The sequence below is a fragment of the Emys orbicularis genome, chromosome 2, assembly GCF_028017835.1.
Source record: "Emys orbicularis isolate rEmyOrb1 chromosome 2, rEmyOrb1.hap1, whole genome shotgun sequence".
NCBI lineage: Eukaryota > Metazoa > Chordata > Testudines > Emydidae > Emys > Emys orbicularis.
In genome coordinates this window covers 232,049,204-232,070,028 of record NC_088684.1, presented here as the reverse complement: position 1 = coordinate 232,070,028, position 20,825 = coordinate 232,049,204, and the positions used below count along the sequence as shown (strand labels likewise).

Here is a 20,825-nt window from a genome sequence, read left to right as displayed (position 1 = left end):
AAATAATTTGGGCCCTTCTGAGAAGGTGGTCATTTCATCATTATTGGATGCCTTTCATATTGCAGCAACATACCCTCTGCACATGAGTTATCCTGAAAAGGGACTTACGGCCACACTACTTTCTCTCAACTACCACCTAATATAGCACACAGACAAGTCTTGCCTCCCCCAGAAGCAGGGGGTCCACTGTGTTTCCAATCCTATTCTATGTAGTGTACATCTTTGGGCGATCCCCTGAGCTACGGGCATAAATAACTTTTGGAAAGAAGGATAAAGCAACTGCTGCACATATTGTATCTTAGCCCAAGCGGGTAAGTTAGAAAAGTGACACTCAGAACTCTACAAGTTTGTTATTCCTGCCTATATAAGGTTTTATATACAACAGGCCAGTTCTGTGTAGGCCAAACATACAAGCCAAGATTTTTAAAAGTGACTAGTGACTTTGGGTGTCCACCCTGAGTCACTGTAAAGAGCCTGAATTTCAGAGCGTGGGTCCTGAAAATCATGTCACTTTGAAGTGTCTCAGGTTGGACATCCAAAAATTGAGGCACCCAAAAATCCCTAGTCACTTTTTAAAATCTTGGCCACAACAAGCATACTGACTTATTTGAGACACGTGATGTCAGAGTAATCAATTACTCAGTTAATTGGAGAGCCAATCAATCAATCAGTACTTAACGTATGACACATCCTATTGCACATCATGATGCTATGCATTATTCTGTGACCACAGGTGGTAGTGTAGACCAAATCCTGCCATCCTTTTCATCTTTAGAAGCTCCATTTAACTAAGGATGGTAGAATTTTGTTCTTTGTAATTGTTCAGTGAGTAAAGCCATATACCATATTGTGTCATATAACTTGATCATGAAAGCCATTTAAAAATACTTCTGCTTCATAATGAAAAAAAGTTATCTGTTGCTTACTTTAAAATATATCATTCTATATTCTAATAAGACAAAAAGGAAGGGAAAATTACTCTCTGGCCACTCTGTTTCACATCATACAGAATGATCAGGACATCTATTATAGTACCAGCTAACAAGAAACAAGGAGTCAAAAGCATTGTAAGACACCCTTCCACCCCACTGCTGTCTACCTAAGTCCCAAGCCATCATGCCTTTCCTCCTCTTACAGAACTTGCAGAGCTATGTAGGGAAACAAGAAATATTGAGCATCAGAGGGAGAAAAAATAGGAGGGAGGGAGGTAGGATGGGAGAAGAGAAAACAGTTACTGGTGAGTAATTTTGCCTTATAATAGATCCCTCTTCTCCCGTCCTACAATAGAACAGTTAAGTGGTTAGCAGATGAAGGAAGCACGCCCAAGGAGGCTGGCTTATTTTACCATGCCCTCTAAAGGACCCTAGTCTTGTGATGCAGAGCAGTTCAACTGACAGTGCTGTATGAAAAAGTAAGGGGACAACCAGGTGTCTGGCTTATGCACTTCAGAGATGGATCTCTCACAGTTCAAAATGCAAACCTCTCTAGGTCAGTGGCTCTCTACCAGTGTGGAACAAGGTCTACATGGTTGATCTTAATCTATGTGCACACAAGAGTATTCTGGCAAGAGTACCGTTGGATCATGGGCCTAGTTTCTCTACATGTTGCTGATATTTTACCCTTAGTGACACAGCCAAATAACTGCTTTGCTTTCCTGGACTCTCATAGTTCTCTTATGTAATTCTAAACACCTTTATCATCCAATAAAGTAATTTCTTGACTTGGGAGAATCAAGAGTGGGGAAATATAATGCTCTTGTGATGGAATTCAGTGTTCAACTTGGGGATGAATTCCAATAGTAGGCAAAGTTACAGCATCTCAAGAAAAACTGTATGTGGACAGTAAGAGAAAAAAGATTATCAGGGCGCTCACTTTGCCAACCCATCTAGCGAAGATGATGGCAACTAGGAAAGAGTCGTTAAGGTGGTCTCCCAGAGGGCTGACAGGGAAGGTTAATTAAGATCTGCAGAATCAGAGATCCATTCTACCTACAGGATCACTGGGAAAAATAGCAAGTCTCTGGAACAGCCAGGAACAAAGACATTTTTTGGACATGGTGGTGGAACCAACATCTCAACTCTCAGTGGATCCAAGGACTCTGGAAGTGGCAGAGGAATGGACCCTGAATGTACTGACTTTAAGGCTGTACTTAAACCATGCTAAGTCTACTATACTCCAGAAAGAACCGGAAAAGACAATGTTTCTGGCAATGCATCACCCCAAATAAGCCTTCCAAATGCAGGAATAAACATGCAAAGTTGGTGGTTTCCTGCTCCCACTCCTGTATTGTCACATCTAGGGCAGCTGAGCAGAGTGTGTAATCAATCTGGATTCTCATGATGGAAGGAGATCTTTTGAACATTGCCTCTTTAGGTCAAAACCAGCTAGGGTGTGCAGAAATAGTTTCCAGACTGTGAGATACTGAAGGGTCTGCCTCAGATGCAGACTGCACCGGGGACTCAGGATTCAACAGGAACCGCATCCACATCTGGATCGCTCCCTTCTTAATCCAACTCTGCAAAAGCAAGGAGGAATTTGGAAAGAGGACCAAGGAGGCCTAAAGTGGAGGAGGCATGCAGAGGAGGAGGACCCAGAAGCAAAGGAGACTAACAGGGCTTGAGCAGCACAGTGGCTAAAACAGCCTTTATGGACGCTCCGAACTGGCCATGAATAGGAGGGAACTAAAGGAGGTGGACAGTAAGGCATTTCAGAAGAGGCTGGATGGGGGTCGGGGTGCCCACATGTAGGGAGACCAGGCCCATGACCCAACAGTGCAGAGGAGGGATCAGGCAGTCAGTGCAGATGCCCATGAGTAGGGGATGGATGCCTGAACCCCACTGTCAGGAAGAAACATTGGGATGGCCACAGCAGGCTCTACAGATACCCCAGGAAAGCCAAAGTAGAGGGTTTCCAAACTGGTGGTAGATAATTTTTGCTGGCTACTGAGGGTCAACTACCCCAGCTAAAAGCTTTAGATTTCTTCATCCTTTTTTTCTTCCCCTCCATTCATAGCTTCATTGTTTCCCCTGGAAAGAGGAGAGTGAGAATTAGAAGGAAAAGAAGAGTGGGAGCAAGATAGAGAGAGAACTAAGACCAAGGCTCCATGCTTCAGAGATGGAGGAAGAAAAAGAATGGGTGCAGAGTAGTACAGGTTAGGATATCTATTCTTTTGTCTCCTTGCTCCCTGGAAGATGGCACCACAGCACTAACTGTACTTGCTGTACTGTTGTAGGAAGGGGTACATGTACAACAATGGGTTCACTTCAGGTGAAAATTGTCTACACAAGTATGATCAACTGTTTAAGAAATAATGACCAGGCAAAATAAAAAACCCAACAAATACATTTTTTTCCATTTCTGCAATTACAGTAAAGAACTGAAGGACTAACAAGAAGATCTAGTCTCATTAGCAACAGTGTAAATTATAAGGACGTTGTAATGGGAACTGCACAGAATAAGTTATCAAGATATTGTAATGGGAATCGCGTAATTAATGGGAGAAAGTGGCTCAGTGATTTCAGGTGGGAGATGTCGGGACTGGAAAAGAAGAGTCACACAGGGAAGAACAAGTCATCTCCCATCCATAAAGTGACAAGAGGGGGTGAGAGAGGAGCAGAAAGTAGGAACAAAGTCAGCAGACATGGGAGGTGGCAGTAGTGAGGTCAGAGACATAAGGTGGAGTGAGTTATGGAGATTTTTGAAAAATAAAACAAAAACAGGTAGGCAATTTTGAATTGGGTTCAGAGATTTATAAGAAGCCAATGAAGGTTTTAAAGAAAATCTTCCCTTCAACCCCCAACCTCCACGAACACAAAGAATTTTTACTTTTTGTACAGAGAAAGACGACTGCCAGCCTGTGCCTATGCGGATCAGTGCCCTCTACTGGAGGATATCCGAATAGCTCAGTTGTGTGTCATAGGACATAAAATTCTAACAGAGATTTTCCTTTTATTCAAGTGATAAGGCCTTTCTTTTTGAGGAGGGGGATCTGAGTTCTATGGTTGTTTGTGGCCATGGAGTAATAAGCAGATTTACAGACAAAGAAATGGTGGGAGGAAAAAGCTTCTTAGAGGTGAAGGAGGACTATGATTTCTAACTTTGGGAGCAAAGTTAAGATCCTAAGGGGGTGATAGCAAAATGAAAGATATGGGGCAAAGACGAGCTTTTACACATCCTCAGCACAATGCCTCAAGAGAAGAAAAGATGGTTTTGGGTTTTTTTAATCCCATGCTTGTATATTATATAGTCATCCTTTGCCAATTCCGGATGAGATGAGCCATTTTAAACAATTAAACTCAGTCTTCCTAATGCTTCAGTACTGCAAGTACACCACTACCCCGATATAACGCAACCCGATATAACACTAATTTGGATATAATGCGGTAAAGCAGCGCTCCAGGGGGGCGGGGCTGCGCACTCCGGCAGATCAAAGTAAGTTCGATATAACGCAGTTTCACCTATAACGCGGTAAGATATTTTGGCTCCCGAGGACAGCGTTATATTGGGGTAGAGGTGTATTTGTCTCTGTGTACAGCAAAAACCTGCCTATCTATGTCAATGTTACACCAAATGAAACCTGGGCCCTTTCTACCACCTGCATTCAGTTCTCACCTCCCATCCTTAATGTTTATACAGGCTTCTGAAGGAGACATTAACTGATTTTAATAAAAACCCAACATTTAATTTATATATAAATAATACACACACGCACACACACAGTAATAGACATATGAATTATTTTCCATAAGCATATTTACACTGCAACACAAGATGACCCTTCTAAATTATATACCAAGTCTAATGGAATGCAATGGCTAGGTAACAACTTTTACATTTTTATAACATCTAAATTGAGTAACGTTTTCCATAAACTTGTATACTCAATTCCCTGGCAAATAATTAGCCAGATACAAAACAGGATTATAAACAAATACTAACAGGCCTTAAACTTGTTTGTGCATACATGCTGCTACAAAACACATAGCAGCAAAAAACATGCTCTGAAGATTTGCTAGGGGCCCAATCACATGAGGTGCTGAATTCCCTCACTACCACTGATTCTACTAGGAGTTGACGGAGCTCAGCCCCTCTCACTATTGGGCCTTTCAAGTGGAAACTATGGCCTGCCCTGTGTATATATGCTATGCAGTTATACTCAGACCTCAGTGGTTCAGGAGCCAAATTAGTGATCAACATTACCCAAAAGAGCCACAGTAGTGTGAGGTTTCAGAGTAGCAGCCGTGTTAGTCTGTGTCCGCAAAAAGAACAGGAGTACTTGTGGCACCTTAGAGACTAAAAAATGTATTAGAGCATAAGCTTTCGTGGGCTACAACCCACTTCTTCGGATGCATATATATTGGTTTCACTCTATATGCATCCGAAGAAGTGGGTTGTAGCCCACGAAAGCTTATGCTCTAATAAATTTTTTAGTCTCTAAGGTGCCACAAGTACTCCTGTTCTTTTTACAGTAGTGTGAATTAATTGTTTTATTCACTATAGTACTATATATTCATATTTAAATAGTATGACGGAAATATTTAGTTTATATATAACATATGTTGATATACATTATAATCTCCATTGTTGGAGATTTTTAAGAGCTGGTTAGACAGACACCTGTCAGGAATGGTCTAGATAATACTTAGTCCTGCCATGACTGCAAATTGACTGACCAAGTATTATTATTTTATCAACTACAATTGGTTAATAACATACTAAAAGTATCCTGATTGATTAATAATTAAATCACAGTGTTTTAATATCATGTGATGCAAAGAGCTGCAGGAGCTCTTAAAGAGCCACTTGCAGCTCGCAAGCCTCAGTCTGAGTATCACTGGGCTAGGGAAAGAGAAGGGGGTGCAAAGTGCCACTTCTCCCAGTGTTTCCATGTAGAAAGCAGACATAATGCTGAAACATGGTGCTCCCTGAGAAGGGGTTGGGTTGGGGGAAGTGTATCCATTAACAATGCAAGCAGCCCTTTCCATGAATCAATGGGAGTCTAGCAGATAGAAATGCCTTAGAATCAGGAGTTATCCTTCTAAAACAGTTGGAATTTTTAATAATGCACTTGCAGGTTCACATTTACAGAGAAAATGCAGCTACTGAATCTTCCAGCATTTCTGCAGATCATTAATCTATCAGCTAATGCTCACTTTTACTATATCTGTTTCACTATTTTTAAATGCAACATTTAAAATGTGCACAGCTCAGACAAAGCAATGGTTGATTTAGGGTTTTTTTTTTTTTAAAACATGTGATTTATAACTCAGAATGGTATGAAAATTCATCCAAGGCTCAAATTCATCATGTAATGTGAGCTTAGAGGCAAAAAAATCAATTAAGGATCCAACAAGTCAATATTATGATATAAGAATGCACCCAGAAAAACCCCAGAGAAGCTAACTGTTCCAAATACATTTTTCGTATTAAGACAATCACTTTGCTTTCTAAACTGAAATTTGCAAGTCAGTCCATCACATAAACTAGTGTCATTGATTATTGCAGTGAATTAGAAGAAGAAGAAATAATGAACAAGCAATTTGGTTTAGGAACACTTTATTCTTAGGCAAATTCACTAACTTTCCCCCCCCCCCCATTAATGATTTCATAAGGAAATATAAATACAGAGATTAGATTGTTATTGTTAACATGGAGTATGTATTGTTGTAGAACTGAAATAAAATGTTACACATATATTCCAGCTCCTTAAGAAATGGAATACAGAAAGCAGCAATGGATAGACTAGTCTATGAAAGAGCAGACACCGGGGGCCAGCCTGGTGAGCAGCTTACAGAAACAGATTTGGCTTTTGAACTGGCAAGAATTCTCAGTCATTCAGGCAACGTTTTTGGTGCCTGCAACAATGGCATTCAGTTATCAAATAGGGAGTTTATGGGCTCCTCAACATCTGCCCTCACTTCCACAAATACAATAAGGAAACATGGTAGCAGCCAAAAGCCAAGTTGATGGCAAAAGTGGGGATCTCTCCAAGCCACACATCACAAATGGTATCTAAGCACTCACAAAGAGATTCTATGGATACACAATGACCATGAGGGTACGGCTTTAGGAAATAACCTGGAGGAGACAAAGATCCACTTGCCACATCAATGACAGTGGTGGATGAGGAACCAGGCCTGTTCACTGAGGAGGGACACTGCTGGCAGGTGGAATTTCATACCCTGGTTGTTCGCTGCATGGAGGATGGGAATGGGCTTCCACCATTACTGGTAGCTATTTTGACTCTTACATCAGCTGCACTCTGAAATACTAACACAACTGTCAGACCATGTGCCCTGGCCAAATACACAATAAAATCATCCTAGGAAAGATCATGCCACATCTGTCAAGTCTTTGACTCTGCACCACAGAAGCAGCCTTCAGTAGCAGGTTCAAAAGGCTGTGCACTACTTATTCCTATCCTTATTATGCTTCTCCAACTTCTTCCCCTCAGACGCTTTACAAAGTGTGTCAGTGTTGCACACCATAATCTCAGACTTGATCAATGTTTTGGAGCTTGAACACATGCTCAAACTCAATATAGAAATGACAGGTCTGCCTTCCCAATCTGGACATCCAATTATTGTCTCATACCTCATTAAGCTGCACTTCCACGTACTTAAGTTTTGTCCTGGCTCTATGATAGACACCAGATTCAGTCAGACACAATAACATCTTGACCAGAAACAAGGTGTCCAGGCTGTGGCATTCAAAGGAGACTTTACTCATAGACCAAAAAGCAAAGAAAGCCCTGCTTATCTACCTTGAGATAGCTGGCAGCAAAATAATAGGGAGGCTTTTCTGTGACAAGCGAATTTTCAGATCCAAAAGTGGGGAGCAGTATGCACAAGAACAGAGCAATCTCACGGAAGTGAATGCTGATGAGGTGGTGTACATTATAGTTGTCTGAAGTGAGGGCAGGGTATTGCATACAGGTAAAATGACTATCTGGATGGCTACCCCAAAAAGTAGCAATCTTGTTTAGAGTGGTTGCTGAAGGTGGACAAAGTGCTAAGACTAACTGATACAGCTGCAATGCCTGTACTTCCCACCTACTTTAGCACTGAACTAGTTCAGAATTAACTAGTGCATCTGCTGGGAGCTAGGGAAATTGCAGCATTCAGAAGCAGTCCCAATGTTGTTATAAGCACTATTGTGTATGGACGTCATATGTTTCAAAAGTGTTCCACATGCTTGAACTGATCCTGGAAATACCAGCATTCTCTAGGAATGGCTCGCAAGGAGAAGGGAACACACAGGAAACCACATAAATCTCCTCCCCCAAGCAGGAAAGGTTCATGATGACACTAGATTCGAGCCCTAGGCCCTCCTCCTGGAGGGAAGCTGTGCAGATCCTGGACTTCTACCCTCCTCCCTAGAAGCCTGTGCAGCCATAGGCTCTTCTGACACGCTATAACTGTCCCCTCCAAAGGGTGTAGAAGGCAAAAAGAGTTTATTGGAGCATTTTCCTACTGGACAACTGGCTGCTTATCATCTCCACCTTCCTAACCCAGGGGCCTGCTTTTGGATAGATAAATATCCATGGGTTTGAGAGCAGAAAGAAGAATGCTATAGACCCTCTCTTACCCCTTCTCCACCTGCTTTTACTCCCCTCCATTTCTGGTAGTGGAAAGAAGTGTCAGGCTTTATCACAGCAGCTTGCCATCAGATCATCTTGCTTCTCCCACATTCTTCTGGGTCTTGACAACTATTTTTTATAACTCTGCCTTATCATCCTCTGTTCCATGTAAACACATAGGGGGAGAGGCAATTTCTCCACTAGTCAAGACTTAGAATCATAGAATATCTGGGTTGGAAGGGACCTGGGGAGATCATCTAGTCCAACCCCCTGCTCAAAGCAGGGCCAATCGCCAGACAGATTTTTACCCCAAATCCCTAAGTGGCCCCCTCAAGGATTGAACTCAACCCTGGGTTTAGCAGGCCAATGCTCAAACCACTGAGCTATCCCTTTAGTAATGCAAATGCAGCCTTTAGTAATACACACTCTGTAGCTAGCACCAGCAACTAGGTGAACATCTGAATTCTACACCAGGTGAAGCTTCCAAATGATCTTTCAAAGGTAGACCCATGTAAGGTGCATCATCCAAATCTCCAGTCTAGGCAAGGATTATACTAGAGAGAAATAGCTGTAATAAAACTACCAATCACAGGAAACAAAGACCTTTTGTTCACTGGTGCCACCACATACGTTATCTATCATAGTATGGAGCAAGGTTAATCTTCAGGTGCTCACACGGATATCAAATATGTATGCAATACAGTACTCTGTTTTCAAGGTTGTTTTTTCTGATTTCTGAATTATAAAAAAGTGATGTTTGTTTCTATCTATGACCAGAGAGCAAGGTGATGAGTCCTCTGAACACTCTCTCTCATTCCTTCTAGACTCTACTCAGGAACACAGCAATTCTAGCTCTTCCTCAATTGTCATACCAAGACACAGAGAGAATATTAAAAAGCATAATCAACTTCTAAATTTTGGTCAGACCAGGTAATTATATAATACTACATCAAAAATCAAAACTAAATCACATTGGTTCAAGTCAAGCATCACATTAATATGCTCATAGTGGTGCACTTTAGTGTGTGTGCGCCTCTGAATGATCAACTACCAAGCATTAGGGCACCATCTGCATGGCCTTAGGTCAAGATTTCTACTTCCATTGTGCAGTAAATAAAGGGACCATGATAATAGTGGTATTCTGGGAATGCTGGGTACATACTATTAAAAGAGTTAATATCAAAGAACTAATTAAACCATGTGTAATGATCAGAACTATTATTTTTCCATTCTACTGTACAATGAATTATTTTAGCTTTTGGAGAAAACAAGCTTTTTCAGAAGAATCAAGATAATCATATTTTGTACATAGAATAATTAAAACTAAACAACTAATATGCATCATTCAGCTGCTCAGAGACCCCCTTTTAGGATCAAGGATGCATTTTATATGGCTGGTTTACCGGGTGTACCCTTTAGTTTCCATCTGATCTATTAGTAAATACAATAAATGAATAAAGTACTGCAGAATTCATATAAAAGCTGCTTACTCAGATTCTGATTTCTCGTATGATCTAATTTACTATATTTTTAATATATACAAAGAAAACCAAACAAAAAATTAAGATTCTAATGTTTGTAGAAACAGCATTATATTTAACAAGAGTATCTTAACAGGCAAACACAAACCTTTTCAGGACAGCTGTAAAATAAAGTGGTAGCTATCCAATGCACGTATTTGTTTTGTATATAAAATGCACTACAGTGTAACACAAAATGGTTCTGAGCCCTTGCTTGGCTTTTTAATGTATACATGTATAGAGGGATGGCAAATAAGATTGATTACAGAGTTGAGGTAAAGGTGGATTAAATGTACACCTCTACCCCAATATAACGCTGTCCTCGGGAGCCAAAAAATCTTACCGCATTATAGGTGAAACCACGTTATATTGAACTTGCTTTGATCCGCCAGAGCACTGCTTTACCGCATTATATCCAAATTAGTGTTATATCGGGTCGCGTTATATCAGGGTAGAGGTGTACTAGGGAAACTTAGACAATCAGTAGATAATGTCCTTAGGTACCTCTGATAAGACTTTCACCATCAGATCCATATCAGCTTCTCATTTTCAGAAAACAGAACTGTTTTTAATGCACATATTCTGGTGATCCTCTTTTTATATTCCATGAAATATGAAGAAAAGACTAAGTGAAAGATGAAAAAGAAATCATATTGGCAGCCACCTGATCATCTTGATACTATTTCTCATAAGAGTTACAGCCTACCTGTAACAGTATCCTCACATGCTATGTTTAGTAGGCATGATCCTTTATGTTTTTTCCAGGAAGAGAAACACAATATTGCAGAAATGTTGAAGATTATCTATTAAATATGTTCTATGCTAGTGCAATGTAGCATGAAGTCTTTGATGTCATCTTCAGTTTAACTCAAACGTTCTCTTGTCTAACCTCCAGACTTATTGAGATGCAGTATTGTAAATGATGCACAGTCAATATAGATTGTAGTACAGTATTCCTTCCTAGTTCAATAGGGGCCTATTCCAAATCCCACTGGAATCAATTGAAAGATTCCTATTGACTCTAAAAGGGGTTGGTCAGGCCTTAAATCCATAAATCCTCAAAAGAAAAAAAAATCAGACATTGACGTTACAAATGTTTATTTTCATCTGCTTTTGCCTGTAAAATTCATAGATCAAATATTAAGCCATTAAAAACATTTTGTGCCTTACCCACACAGCATTCTCATCAATGGTATCCACAATATGAGAACACTTGTTACAGCAACAAAAGTCATGTCATTGCATCTTTAAATAAAACAGCCTCTTTAGCCTCCACGTGAATGGATGTAGAATGAATTTCAGACAGGAAAAATAATTATATTTTAGGATGATGTAAGGTCAAATCCTAAAGAATAAAATTCAAGAGAAGCAGAGATGGATCTGGAAAGCCATAGCTTGTTTGGATGTGATAGCATTCTTAAAACAATAACCCTTGAAAGCAAGCAGTCTGGCAAATGTCTTTACTTGTATTTGATAACAAACAATAACTAACTAAAATATTAATATCCATTTTTATTGGATGGTGAACTGCATATAATCAAAATGTCTTTCCCATTGGCTTTTTTCATCACTGCCAAATAAATATGCAATATGTTGGAAAAAAATCAGGGGTTAAAACAGATGTCAAGAGGGTTTCATTCTATGTATGTTAACTTTGAGAAAGGTTACTGCAGTCATAAGCCAATAGCACTTTAGTGACTGAAGGATAATTTAGTGAATGATAACGGACAATTACCTCCTCACTACATAAAGAATGTTCCCATTCTCTAGATAGCATCACAAGCATGATGCAATGAAGGCTGAAAACAAACATCAGGATCTGCTTTGTTCCTCCTATCTGCCTTCACTGACCAAATGAGAAGAAATTTTTGGGTTCTCCTCTCACACCAATCTAAAATTCATAGGTCCACTGACTCTAGTTAGACCAGCATAAATCAGGAGCTTACACTCTCTTGTTTTGCTTCATTCTACTAATTCAAACTAGAAAGATAGCTCATGTGCATATTTTGTCTGAAACCTAAACTATGATCCTGAAAGAAGTTAATTGCTTTGGTGGCAGGATGAGAGAGAACTTATGTCTTCTGGTTGATATAACTGTTGTTAATGGAGCTGGGGACAAGTTTTGCACTGCTAAAAATTCAGAACTGGTCCAGTTAAAGAGTCCTTTCAAAAACCATAAAAGGACTGAAGTAGAGATGGCAGGTCCCATCTTCCAGAACACTACCTTGTGTGGCAGAAGATGGGAGATCAGTTTGACTTAATTTAAAATGGCTATGAAAACTAGTCAAGATATACTGCAAAAAAAGATTCAGCGGGTCTCAAAACAGTTTCATAGCATGCACACACACACAAAAGAGAGAAGGCTCTATAGACCTGGATGATTATGACTATTGAAAGCAACAGAGAGTCCTGTGGCACCTCAGGACTCTCTGTTGCTTTTTACAGATCCAGACTAACACGGCTACCCCTCTGATACTATGACTATTGAGTGCATGTAAATGAGATTTTAAAAATACATTTTCAGGGCACAACACAATCTTTAATGCTTTCCTGAAATATAAGCCACTATGATATAAGGTATATGCCCAATAACAGAACAAAAAAGAGTAGCCTTCACTCAATGAGTGATGGTGCAAGTTGAGGAAAAGAGGTTAATTCGTTTATTTTAAACATACTAATTGACTGACAGTACTTTTGATATAATTTTCAGTAGGTTGGGATGTTGTTTTTCTTTTAAGATCTCTCTTAGATAACAAAAGACTTTCTGACAAAGTAACTATGATTGAAGAGCAAATCCCCTAAATCTGCAGAAGCTCTGTTGTAAACCTGCTACACCTCTGCTAATCAGAATCACAAGTCAGTATCGCTATTTAAAACATCAGCAAAGCTTTGCTGAAGTACCTGGGCCTCCCCTCCCCACACTCTTCAAAGGCTAAAGATTTATCTCTAAAGGACCCATTGTATCTCCCACACCACCAGATGCAAAGATTTTGATTATTGACATAAGAATGACAAAGATTACAGCTGTGGAAATACTGGACATGGTGCAAACTTAATACAAATGTATCTTTGGGCTTTGTCCAGCATCATTATTAAGAATTATTTTGTTGACTAAAAGTATTAGATGTTGTTTCTCTAGTTCTTTTGTATCAAGAGACTAACTACAATTATTAATATTTTTACAACAGGTATGCATGTTTGATTGTTGTTTTATTGCACACAAAGGCCCATATGTTCATGCAAGCTGCATGGAAGAAAGAGTAGCAACTAACTACAAAACCTGCTTTTAATTTCTATACACTACACAAAACATCCTATATACGATGCTGCCATACCAACTTTCAATACAAAAATGATTTCACACAGCTGATGCACAATAAGTGTGAGGAATCTCCGAAATGAGAAACGGGTCATGACAACACCAGATGCTAATCTGTACATTACCCTGGGGGGGAAAAGTGTTATATTACACATATTCAGTATTAAGTTAATGCTGTTCTGAGCAGTAATACTTTACTATCAGCAAAATTCAGCATTACCAATATGTGTCTGTGGAAATCTAAGCATGCTGGGGCCATTAGCAAATGGCAAGGGTAGGTGGCCTTTATGCCAGACTGCAGGGGCTCAGAAAAGGTTGTTGCGTCTTTCATACATTGTGGTCCCCACTTCAGGTCTGCTTTTTACTTAGTACTCCACAGCTTCTCCCATGCAGTATCTTAAGTTATTCTCTTTCTCTACATTTATTGTTTCTAGCACCTGTTACTACCAAAGTGAGCATACAGCCCAAGTTAACCATTGTAAGTACTAGTTTTGAGCAAGCTTTATGCACGCAGGTCATGGGAATTCTCTTTTCTCTCTCTCTCTCACACACACACACACACACACTTTTTTTTTTTTTTTTCACCTCAGCTCTCTGGTCCTTGATTATAGACCCCTTTGCCTTAATGTTCCATGAAGGCTTGAAATTACTGGAGGCATTAGGATCCAAAAATTATTAGCATAGTTGAACTTCAGAACTAACATACTTTCTTTTTCTCTGGTGAGCTACATATTAGAATATCCAGATTGATTTGTGCTTTCTTCTATCACTTTGAAAATATTGTGCCCAAATTTTTCTGCCTTCATTATGTCACTCAATTTCTCCTTTGCAGGTTTCTTTTTTTCCTGATAATTCCACTACTTAGTGTAACAGCTTCCCCTGTTCCATCATCAATCCTAATGTTTGGGAACAGAGTAAAAATTTCCATTAAAAAAAAAAAAAAATTCCAGCTTTAAGTCTTGACAGTGAAAGCTACTGTATGAATACGGTACTATCCGGGAGGACACGCAGCAACACGGTACTGTATTTTCTAGAGCAAGTTATACTGAATTATTCAGTTATTGTAAGTTGTCTATTTTGTGTGGCCTTAGTACAAGTAAAGGCTGAAAGATTCCCTTTTGATGCTTCAGAATCTCAGTTAAGTACTATATCATACAACCCTCATAAAGGATAAGAATGTACTCAGCCTTGATTCTTCACTACTCTCTCCCACCACCCTCCCACTTTTCCTTGTCTCTTCAGACTATTTATATTCATTAAACGGTTATGTAACTCTGATCCACCCTGATTCCATTTGATTCACATCTGGTACCCTCACACCTGCTGGATATCAAGGGAGGCAAAACAGTCCAGATGAACCATACATGCACAGAGGTAATCAATTTAGCACATAGTGTGATATCAGCACCAACCTGATCTGCACACTGGAAAAATATTAAACTCGGGCCAATGGAAGCCATGAAGGTAAGAAAACTAATGCAATAAATAATATGAGTAAGAATTCTAACAATCTCTGTTTGAGCACCCCAAGACGAAAAGAGCATGATACTTGCACTGTTAAACCTTTAGGGAGCTAGTGTGCCCTGCTCTTCTGGCTGGAGTTCAACTACTGAAAAATGCTAGTAAGAAGTAGAAGGATGAAGAATCAAATCACAGAATGCCAGTAATGTGACCTACCCAGTGGGCTTCAGCAACTGCTTTGAGAAAACCAGAAGATGAAATTTAAATCTGAATCAGAAAATTGTAATGAATTTAAGGACTGCCCTGCAAAATGACAGGCTGTATATAGTACTGTATCTGTTCCCTTACCAGATATTCCTTCCACAAAGCTAATACAATCCACTAGGACCACAACATCGGCCATGTCTCCTGTGGAATCTGCCATTCTGCTGAAGCCAAGCACCGAACATTTTATTTTCTGTCTTCCTGGGACCCACCTGTAGCTGCCCTTGACTCCCGACACACTCCAAAAGGGGAGTTAATTGGATCAGAGTCCATGCCCTCTGTGCCATTCCATGGATCAGGGAGCCACAGCTGACGTTCAGGTTCTAGCCAGGGAGTAGGAAAGTCAAACGTGTAGATTGATGAGCTAGGCTGCCTGCATAGCAGCCAAACCCCAGGAGGCAGGGAGATGATCCCATGAAGCAGGCTACAACCCTCCCTTCCCTGCACCTTCCATCATCCCTGCTTCCTGGAACACATATGGGGAAGGAGGCTCTGAGTCTGGACATCATGGAAGCCAAAGCCGACTGGGTAGAGCCAGGCCATCTCAAGGGTATAAAAAAAAATCCTAGAAAATAATTACCATAGAAAATAATCACTTATTAATTTTACATTAATGAGTATTTTCATCTAGGAACTGTAGGTACGTGTGTTTGTGTGGAGGTAGAGGATGGGAATGAGGGTTATCTGTTATGGCAACAGAATAAGTTAACGTTGTTATGGAATGGAGGGGTTGTTCCTGCAGAATTTGGTCCCATTACAACAGGGAGTACATGGGGTCCCTTTGATAGGCCTGAGATAATTATTCCAGAGTAAGCCTAACCAACCCAGAAGGCTGCACCATACAGTCATAAAAACCAGACTGTAGCGTTGGTATGTGTTGGGATAGGTCTGTGGCACCAAACATGAGTTTAATTATTCTTTACCTGCCAAGCACAGAAAGAGATGGCAATGCTCCCAGCTCATCTGCACCAGTTATTTCATCTATCTTTTATGGCAGTTGCTTGCTGTAAGTACTAATTAATACATAAAATTAACATTAAGGCTCCAAAAAAAAAAAAATCTATTGACAGACATCAAGTTCTGTCACACTTGCATTCATGAATTTTGTATTTCTAAGTAAGTAAAGCAACTACAGAATTTCTCAAAAACGTCATCCACTGGCACTTGAAGATTAGAAATGTTAACAGGGAATTTTGGTGTCAAAATATAAAGGCCAGTTTTTGCTATCCTTAATCACAGTAAGTTGTACCTTACTTTATGAATGAGGGTGGCAAAAACTGACCCTTAATTAGTATTGAGGAATTAAAATACTTTGTAGCTTCCACCCTTCCACATACAGTGCAAAATGACTAAATTCAAATCAATTATTTTGCTAATACACAAGATTCATTGTAACTCTCTATGAAAATATACACAAACAGAATACACTATTCTGATAAAGACCCCAGTGCTGCAATTTGACTCCTATGGGCAGACCAATGGGGATTCCATGTTGTGAGGATCCATTCACACAAAGCAGACGGCAGGACCAAGTCTAAATTAACAATAAACCTTAACTGTTTGCATACCTATGACCCAGGACATTTTATTTTATTTTTTTAAATTAACAACACAATCAAATCTAATCCTATTGTTTTTATTCTTATACAAAGTACAAAAGATGTCTTCAAAATCATCATTTATTCTTAAAAGAAATATTACCATGTACTCTATATGTCCAAAATTAATCCCTTCCTGATTGTATATGTATATGACAAAAGCATTCTCAACACAGAGAATATTATAGTATTATGCTCACAACACACACATTGTGAAGACAATTTCATAAGCCCGCATTTTCAGATGCTTATAACCTTTCAAAAAAATTCCCTTTCAGCTGAAATTTCTCATGACAAAATTGAAGAGTTTTGGAAAATTCAGGAAGTTTTATGTCAGGATTTTTTCAAGCTGCTCCATGAGAGTAATGGGGTCTTGCTCATGTGGAAGAGCTTGTAGGGTCTTAGTATGAAAGAACTGAGACCTGTGTTCAATTTAACACATGTAACTCCCAATGACTTTACTAGGAGTTGCATCCATATATCTTGAGGGTATAACAAACTCAAACTAAGCCCTGACTTCAATGAAGTTGCAGTGACTTACACTGAGGTTGAATTTAGCTCAGGATTCTTCGCCAAGTAAGAATTTTGCCAGTTGATTTTACTGACAACTCCAATAGGATGTATTTTTAAAACATCAATCTGGAAATCCACTTCAGATCCAATTCTGCACCAAACTCAGGATGGACAGACTTCCGAGCCCATGCAGTGACTACCAGCTTCCATCAGGAAAAAAACCTTTTGACATATTTGTAGAAAACTGATACAGAATAAATGTTATAGATGTTTGAAAATCACAAGCACTATAAGCTATTTTCCACAAATTTGTGTAATGTTATTTGAATGTGCGATCCCATATGGAAGAACCTTCAAATAAATGTACTCAAAGCAGTGTCATATCTCATGCTCATATGAATGTATGTGTGGGTATTTAATCTGTGATCATTGCAACTTTCTTTTAGAGAAAATAAAAGCATTACATACAAATATATATTAATGTAACATTAATTTTAAATGCACAAATATTAGGAAATTAAGTGTATAGTTTCCTAATGTAACTCAGCCTGCCCTTCCCCCTCATGCATATGAAATATTCTGTACAATTGTATGGCAGTGGTTCTCTAATTACGGTCCACAGGCCGCAATCAGGCGGTACGTGGCTTGTTTTATAGCATGACTTCCCAACCTGGGGGTGCAAACAGATTCAAACGGGAAGGGACTATCAAGATCACCTTCCCTTTATTTATGTCTAGTTGGGAGTGACATCCCAAAACGTTTTCCTGTTGTAACATGGCTCACGGTATGGGGAAAGGTTGAGAATCACAGGTTTATAGTATAGTATCAAAATGAGAATCCATTATAACAACACTGATTAAGATTATAACAAGAGTATACTATGTATTTTTCAGTTTGAGATATGGTGTGCTAAATCTGAAAGTTAGAGAATGGCTCCTGTATATGATTTTATCACATACATGTAAACATCTATGGTTATGGAAATCATACCTTGGAATTTCCTGTTTTGCAATTTAAATCTCACCTATACCACTGTATTAATGCAGTTTGACACTCAATTTTAAGTTAAGTCTAATTTTAAAGTTTATTACTTCATCAAAATTTCAATTATTTTTTTTCAAATGTTTGGGCCTGCTTATTAAAGAAGTCATAAAATGGAACAGCATGTGTGTTTCATCATTGTATAGCAGCATGCTGCTTACTTATATTTTTACTGAATCACAGCAAATCTAATTATTTACATCTTCTTTATAATATAATCCTCTTTCAGATTAAAACAAATCAGGAGTCACTAACCTGTCAAGTTTCTACTTTGAAGAAAATTATATTTCTGACAGCTTAATTTACGTTGTTAATAAAACACAGCAAAGAGGTTACAGGGAAGGGATTGCCTAAAAGTCACTGTAAAACCCCTGTTAAATGGGACAACAAAAATAAGGTCTGATAAGGCAGTGTACTTGTAGCTGTATCAGTCCCATATTAGCAAGACAAGATGGATGAGGTAATATCTTTTATTCGACCAACATCTGCTGGTGAGAGACAAACTTTCCAGTTCTGTATAAGCATGAAAGCTTATATTTCTCACCAACAGAAGTTGGTCCAATAAAACATAGTACCTCACCCACCTTTTTTTTCTTGTAATGCATCAATTGTATTACCTTCTAGACAGCAATTTAAAAAAAAAAAGTAGATTTGCTAAACTATTTTTTTTAAACAAAGCTTATTCTAAGAAAAATCCATATACAGAAGGTAGGCCTCGTGTTTTATCTTTTGCTCACATATTAACTGAAAGATTAAAAAAAAACAAAAAAAAACTGTCACAGTGTTAACTTTTGGATTTGCATAGAGAAGCCGGGGTCATTCCTCACACATTCATACCTGCACGTAACTGCAAACTGCTGTGCGGATACAAACCCAGGGGCACCCTCCCGGAGGCAGCAGCCTGACGAGTCATCACCCCACCTCCTGCTGCATAATGCACTGGGCATAATCCCTGCCCCCACTCCCCTCGGAGCGAGCACAGGGCGGATCTTCCCGGAGAATTGTTCGGGACCGCGGCATCCCAGGCAGGGGACTTGTTGAAAGCGCTTGTCTGATCAACACGGTGTACAGGGGGGGAGGGGGAGCGAGCTATCCTACAGGTGATGATCAGACAGGCGCAGCGCCCAGCCCCATAGCCCGACGGCGGGACCCCGCTCAGAGGCCTGGCCGCGGCTCACCAGCAAATGGCAGCAACAGAGCGCCGAGGAATCCCCGCCCGCCAGCGCTGCACCGAGGGGTTCCTCCTTCCCCGGCTGCCGGAGCCGCACGGCGTCTCCTGACCCCAGGCGCGGCACTAGCCGCACGCAGACCTCGCCCCTGCAGCAGCCGCCGCTGCTTAACCTCCACCCCCGCCCGCCGGCGGGGCCCTGCTCCACGCCCACCCAGCCGCCGGCCTCCCCGACACCCTTCCTCCCCGGAGAGGCGCCTTCAGGGCAGCCAGGCTGCAGCGGGCAGGCAGCGCCCGATCCTCCCCACCACACCTAGCAACAGCGCTGACAGGACGCAGCAGCGGCGGCGACGAGGAGGAGGAAGCGGAATGGCTGCCGCCGCGGCTCGCTCCCTCCCTCCCCGGAGCCCTGACAGCCAGAGCCGGGGCGGAAGCAGCAGGCGGCGTGCCGTGCCCGTCCTCCTCTTCCCCCTCCCCGCGCCTCCTCCGGCTCTCCGCACTGCCTCCTGCCAAGGCAAACTAACTCCCCGCTGCAGCGGCGCCCAGCTTGCCCCCCCAACCATGCCCCCTTGTGCAGCCACCCCAGCCCCTCGTGCCCCCCGCGCAGCCTCCCCTAGCACCCCTTCCTCCCGCCCCACGCCTTGCCATGCCGCCTCCTGCACCTCACACCCCCCGCGCCCCGAACACGCCCATGCCCAGTATGCAGCCACCCCGGCACCTTCTCCCCCTGCCCGTGCCCGGCATGCAGCTCCACGCCCCTTGCACATGCACCCCGCTCCCCAGTGCTGCGGGGGGGTCCCCCTCCCGGCCACTCACCGATGTGGTTATCCTCAATGTGCTCGATGAGCTCAGCCAGGCTTGGGAAGTGGAGCCCGCAGCCCCCGAACCTGCAGGTATTGGAGAAGAAGGAGGCGGCGGCGATGCCTGTCATGGTGTTACATTGAGATCCCCCTGCAGTGCCTGCTCTGCCAGGGCCGCCGGCGGCAGGGCGGAGAGAGGCGGGGGAAAGGGGGAACGGGACAGAGAGAGATGGAGAGAGAGAGAGAGAGAGAGAGAGGGTGGGGGCGGGGAGGAGGAGGTGGCCGCGGCGGCAGCAGCAGCGTCGGGAGCGGCGGAGGGGAGGGACGGGCTGGGTGGGGGGAGATGAGGCAGCCGCAGCTGGGAGGAGGGACCAGTGCTGCACTGTAACAGCTGTGCTACCCCAGCAGCCACCGCCTCCTCCAGCAGCAGCAGCAGGATCAAGGGACCCAGGCCACACTCATCACCTTCGCAGGGGGAGCCTTAACAGCAGTTCACATCGATACTTCAGTGCTCAAAGGCTGTGTTACACAACAGAGAGGTGTGACTTCCACTGTGAAGTTTG

The 20,825-nt window shown here is 41.4% G+C and overlaps 1 protein-coding gene across 1 annotated transcript in view; it reads right to left on the bottom strand.

The window, feature by feature from the left end:
* Positions 1–20,402, bottom strand: part of JAZF1 (JAZF zinc finger 1) — a 277,883-nt gene extending 257,481 nt beyond the window's left edge. Inside the window, exon 1 of the mRNA XM_065399829.1 lies at positions 20,279–20,402. Coding sequence (XP_065255901.1) covers positions 20,279–20,393 — 115 coding nt within the window. The 5' untranslated portion in view covers positions 20,394–20,402. The remainder of the gene's footprint in view (positions 1–20,278) is intronic.
* Positions 20,403–20,825: the final 423 nt, after the last annotated feature.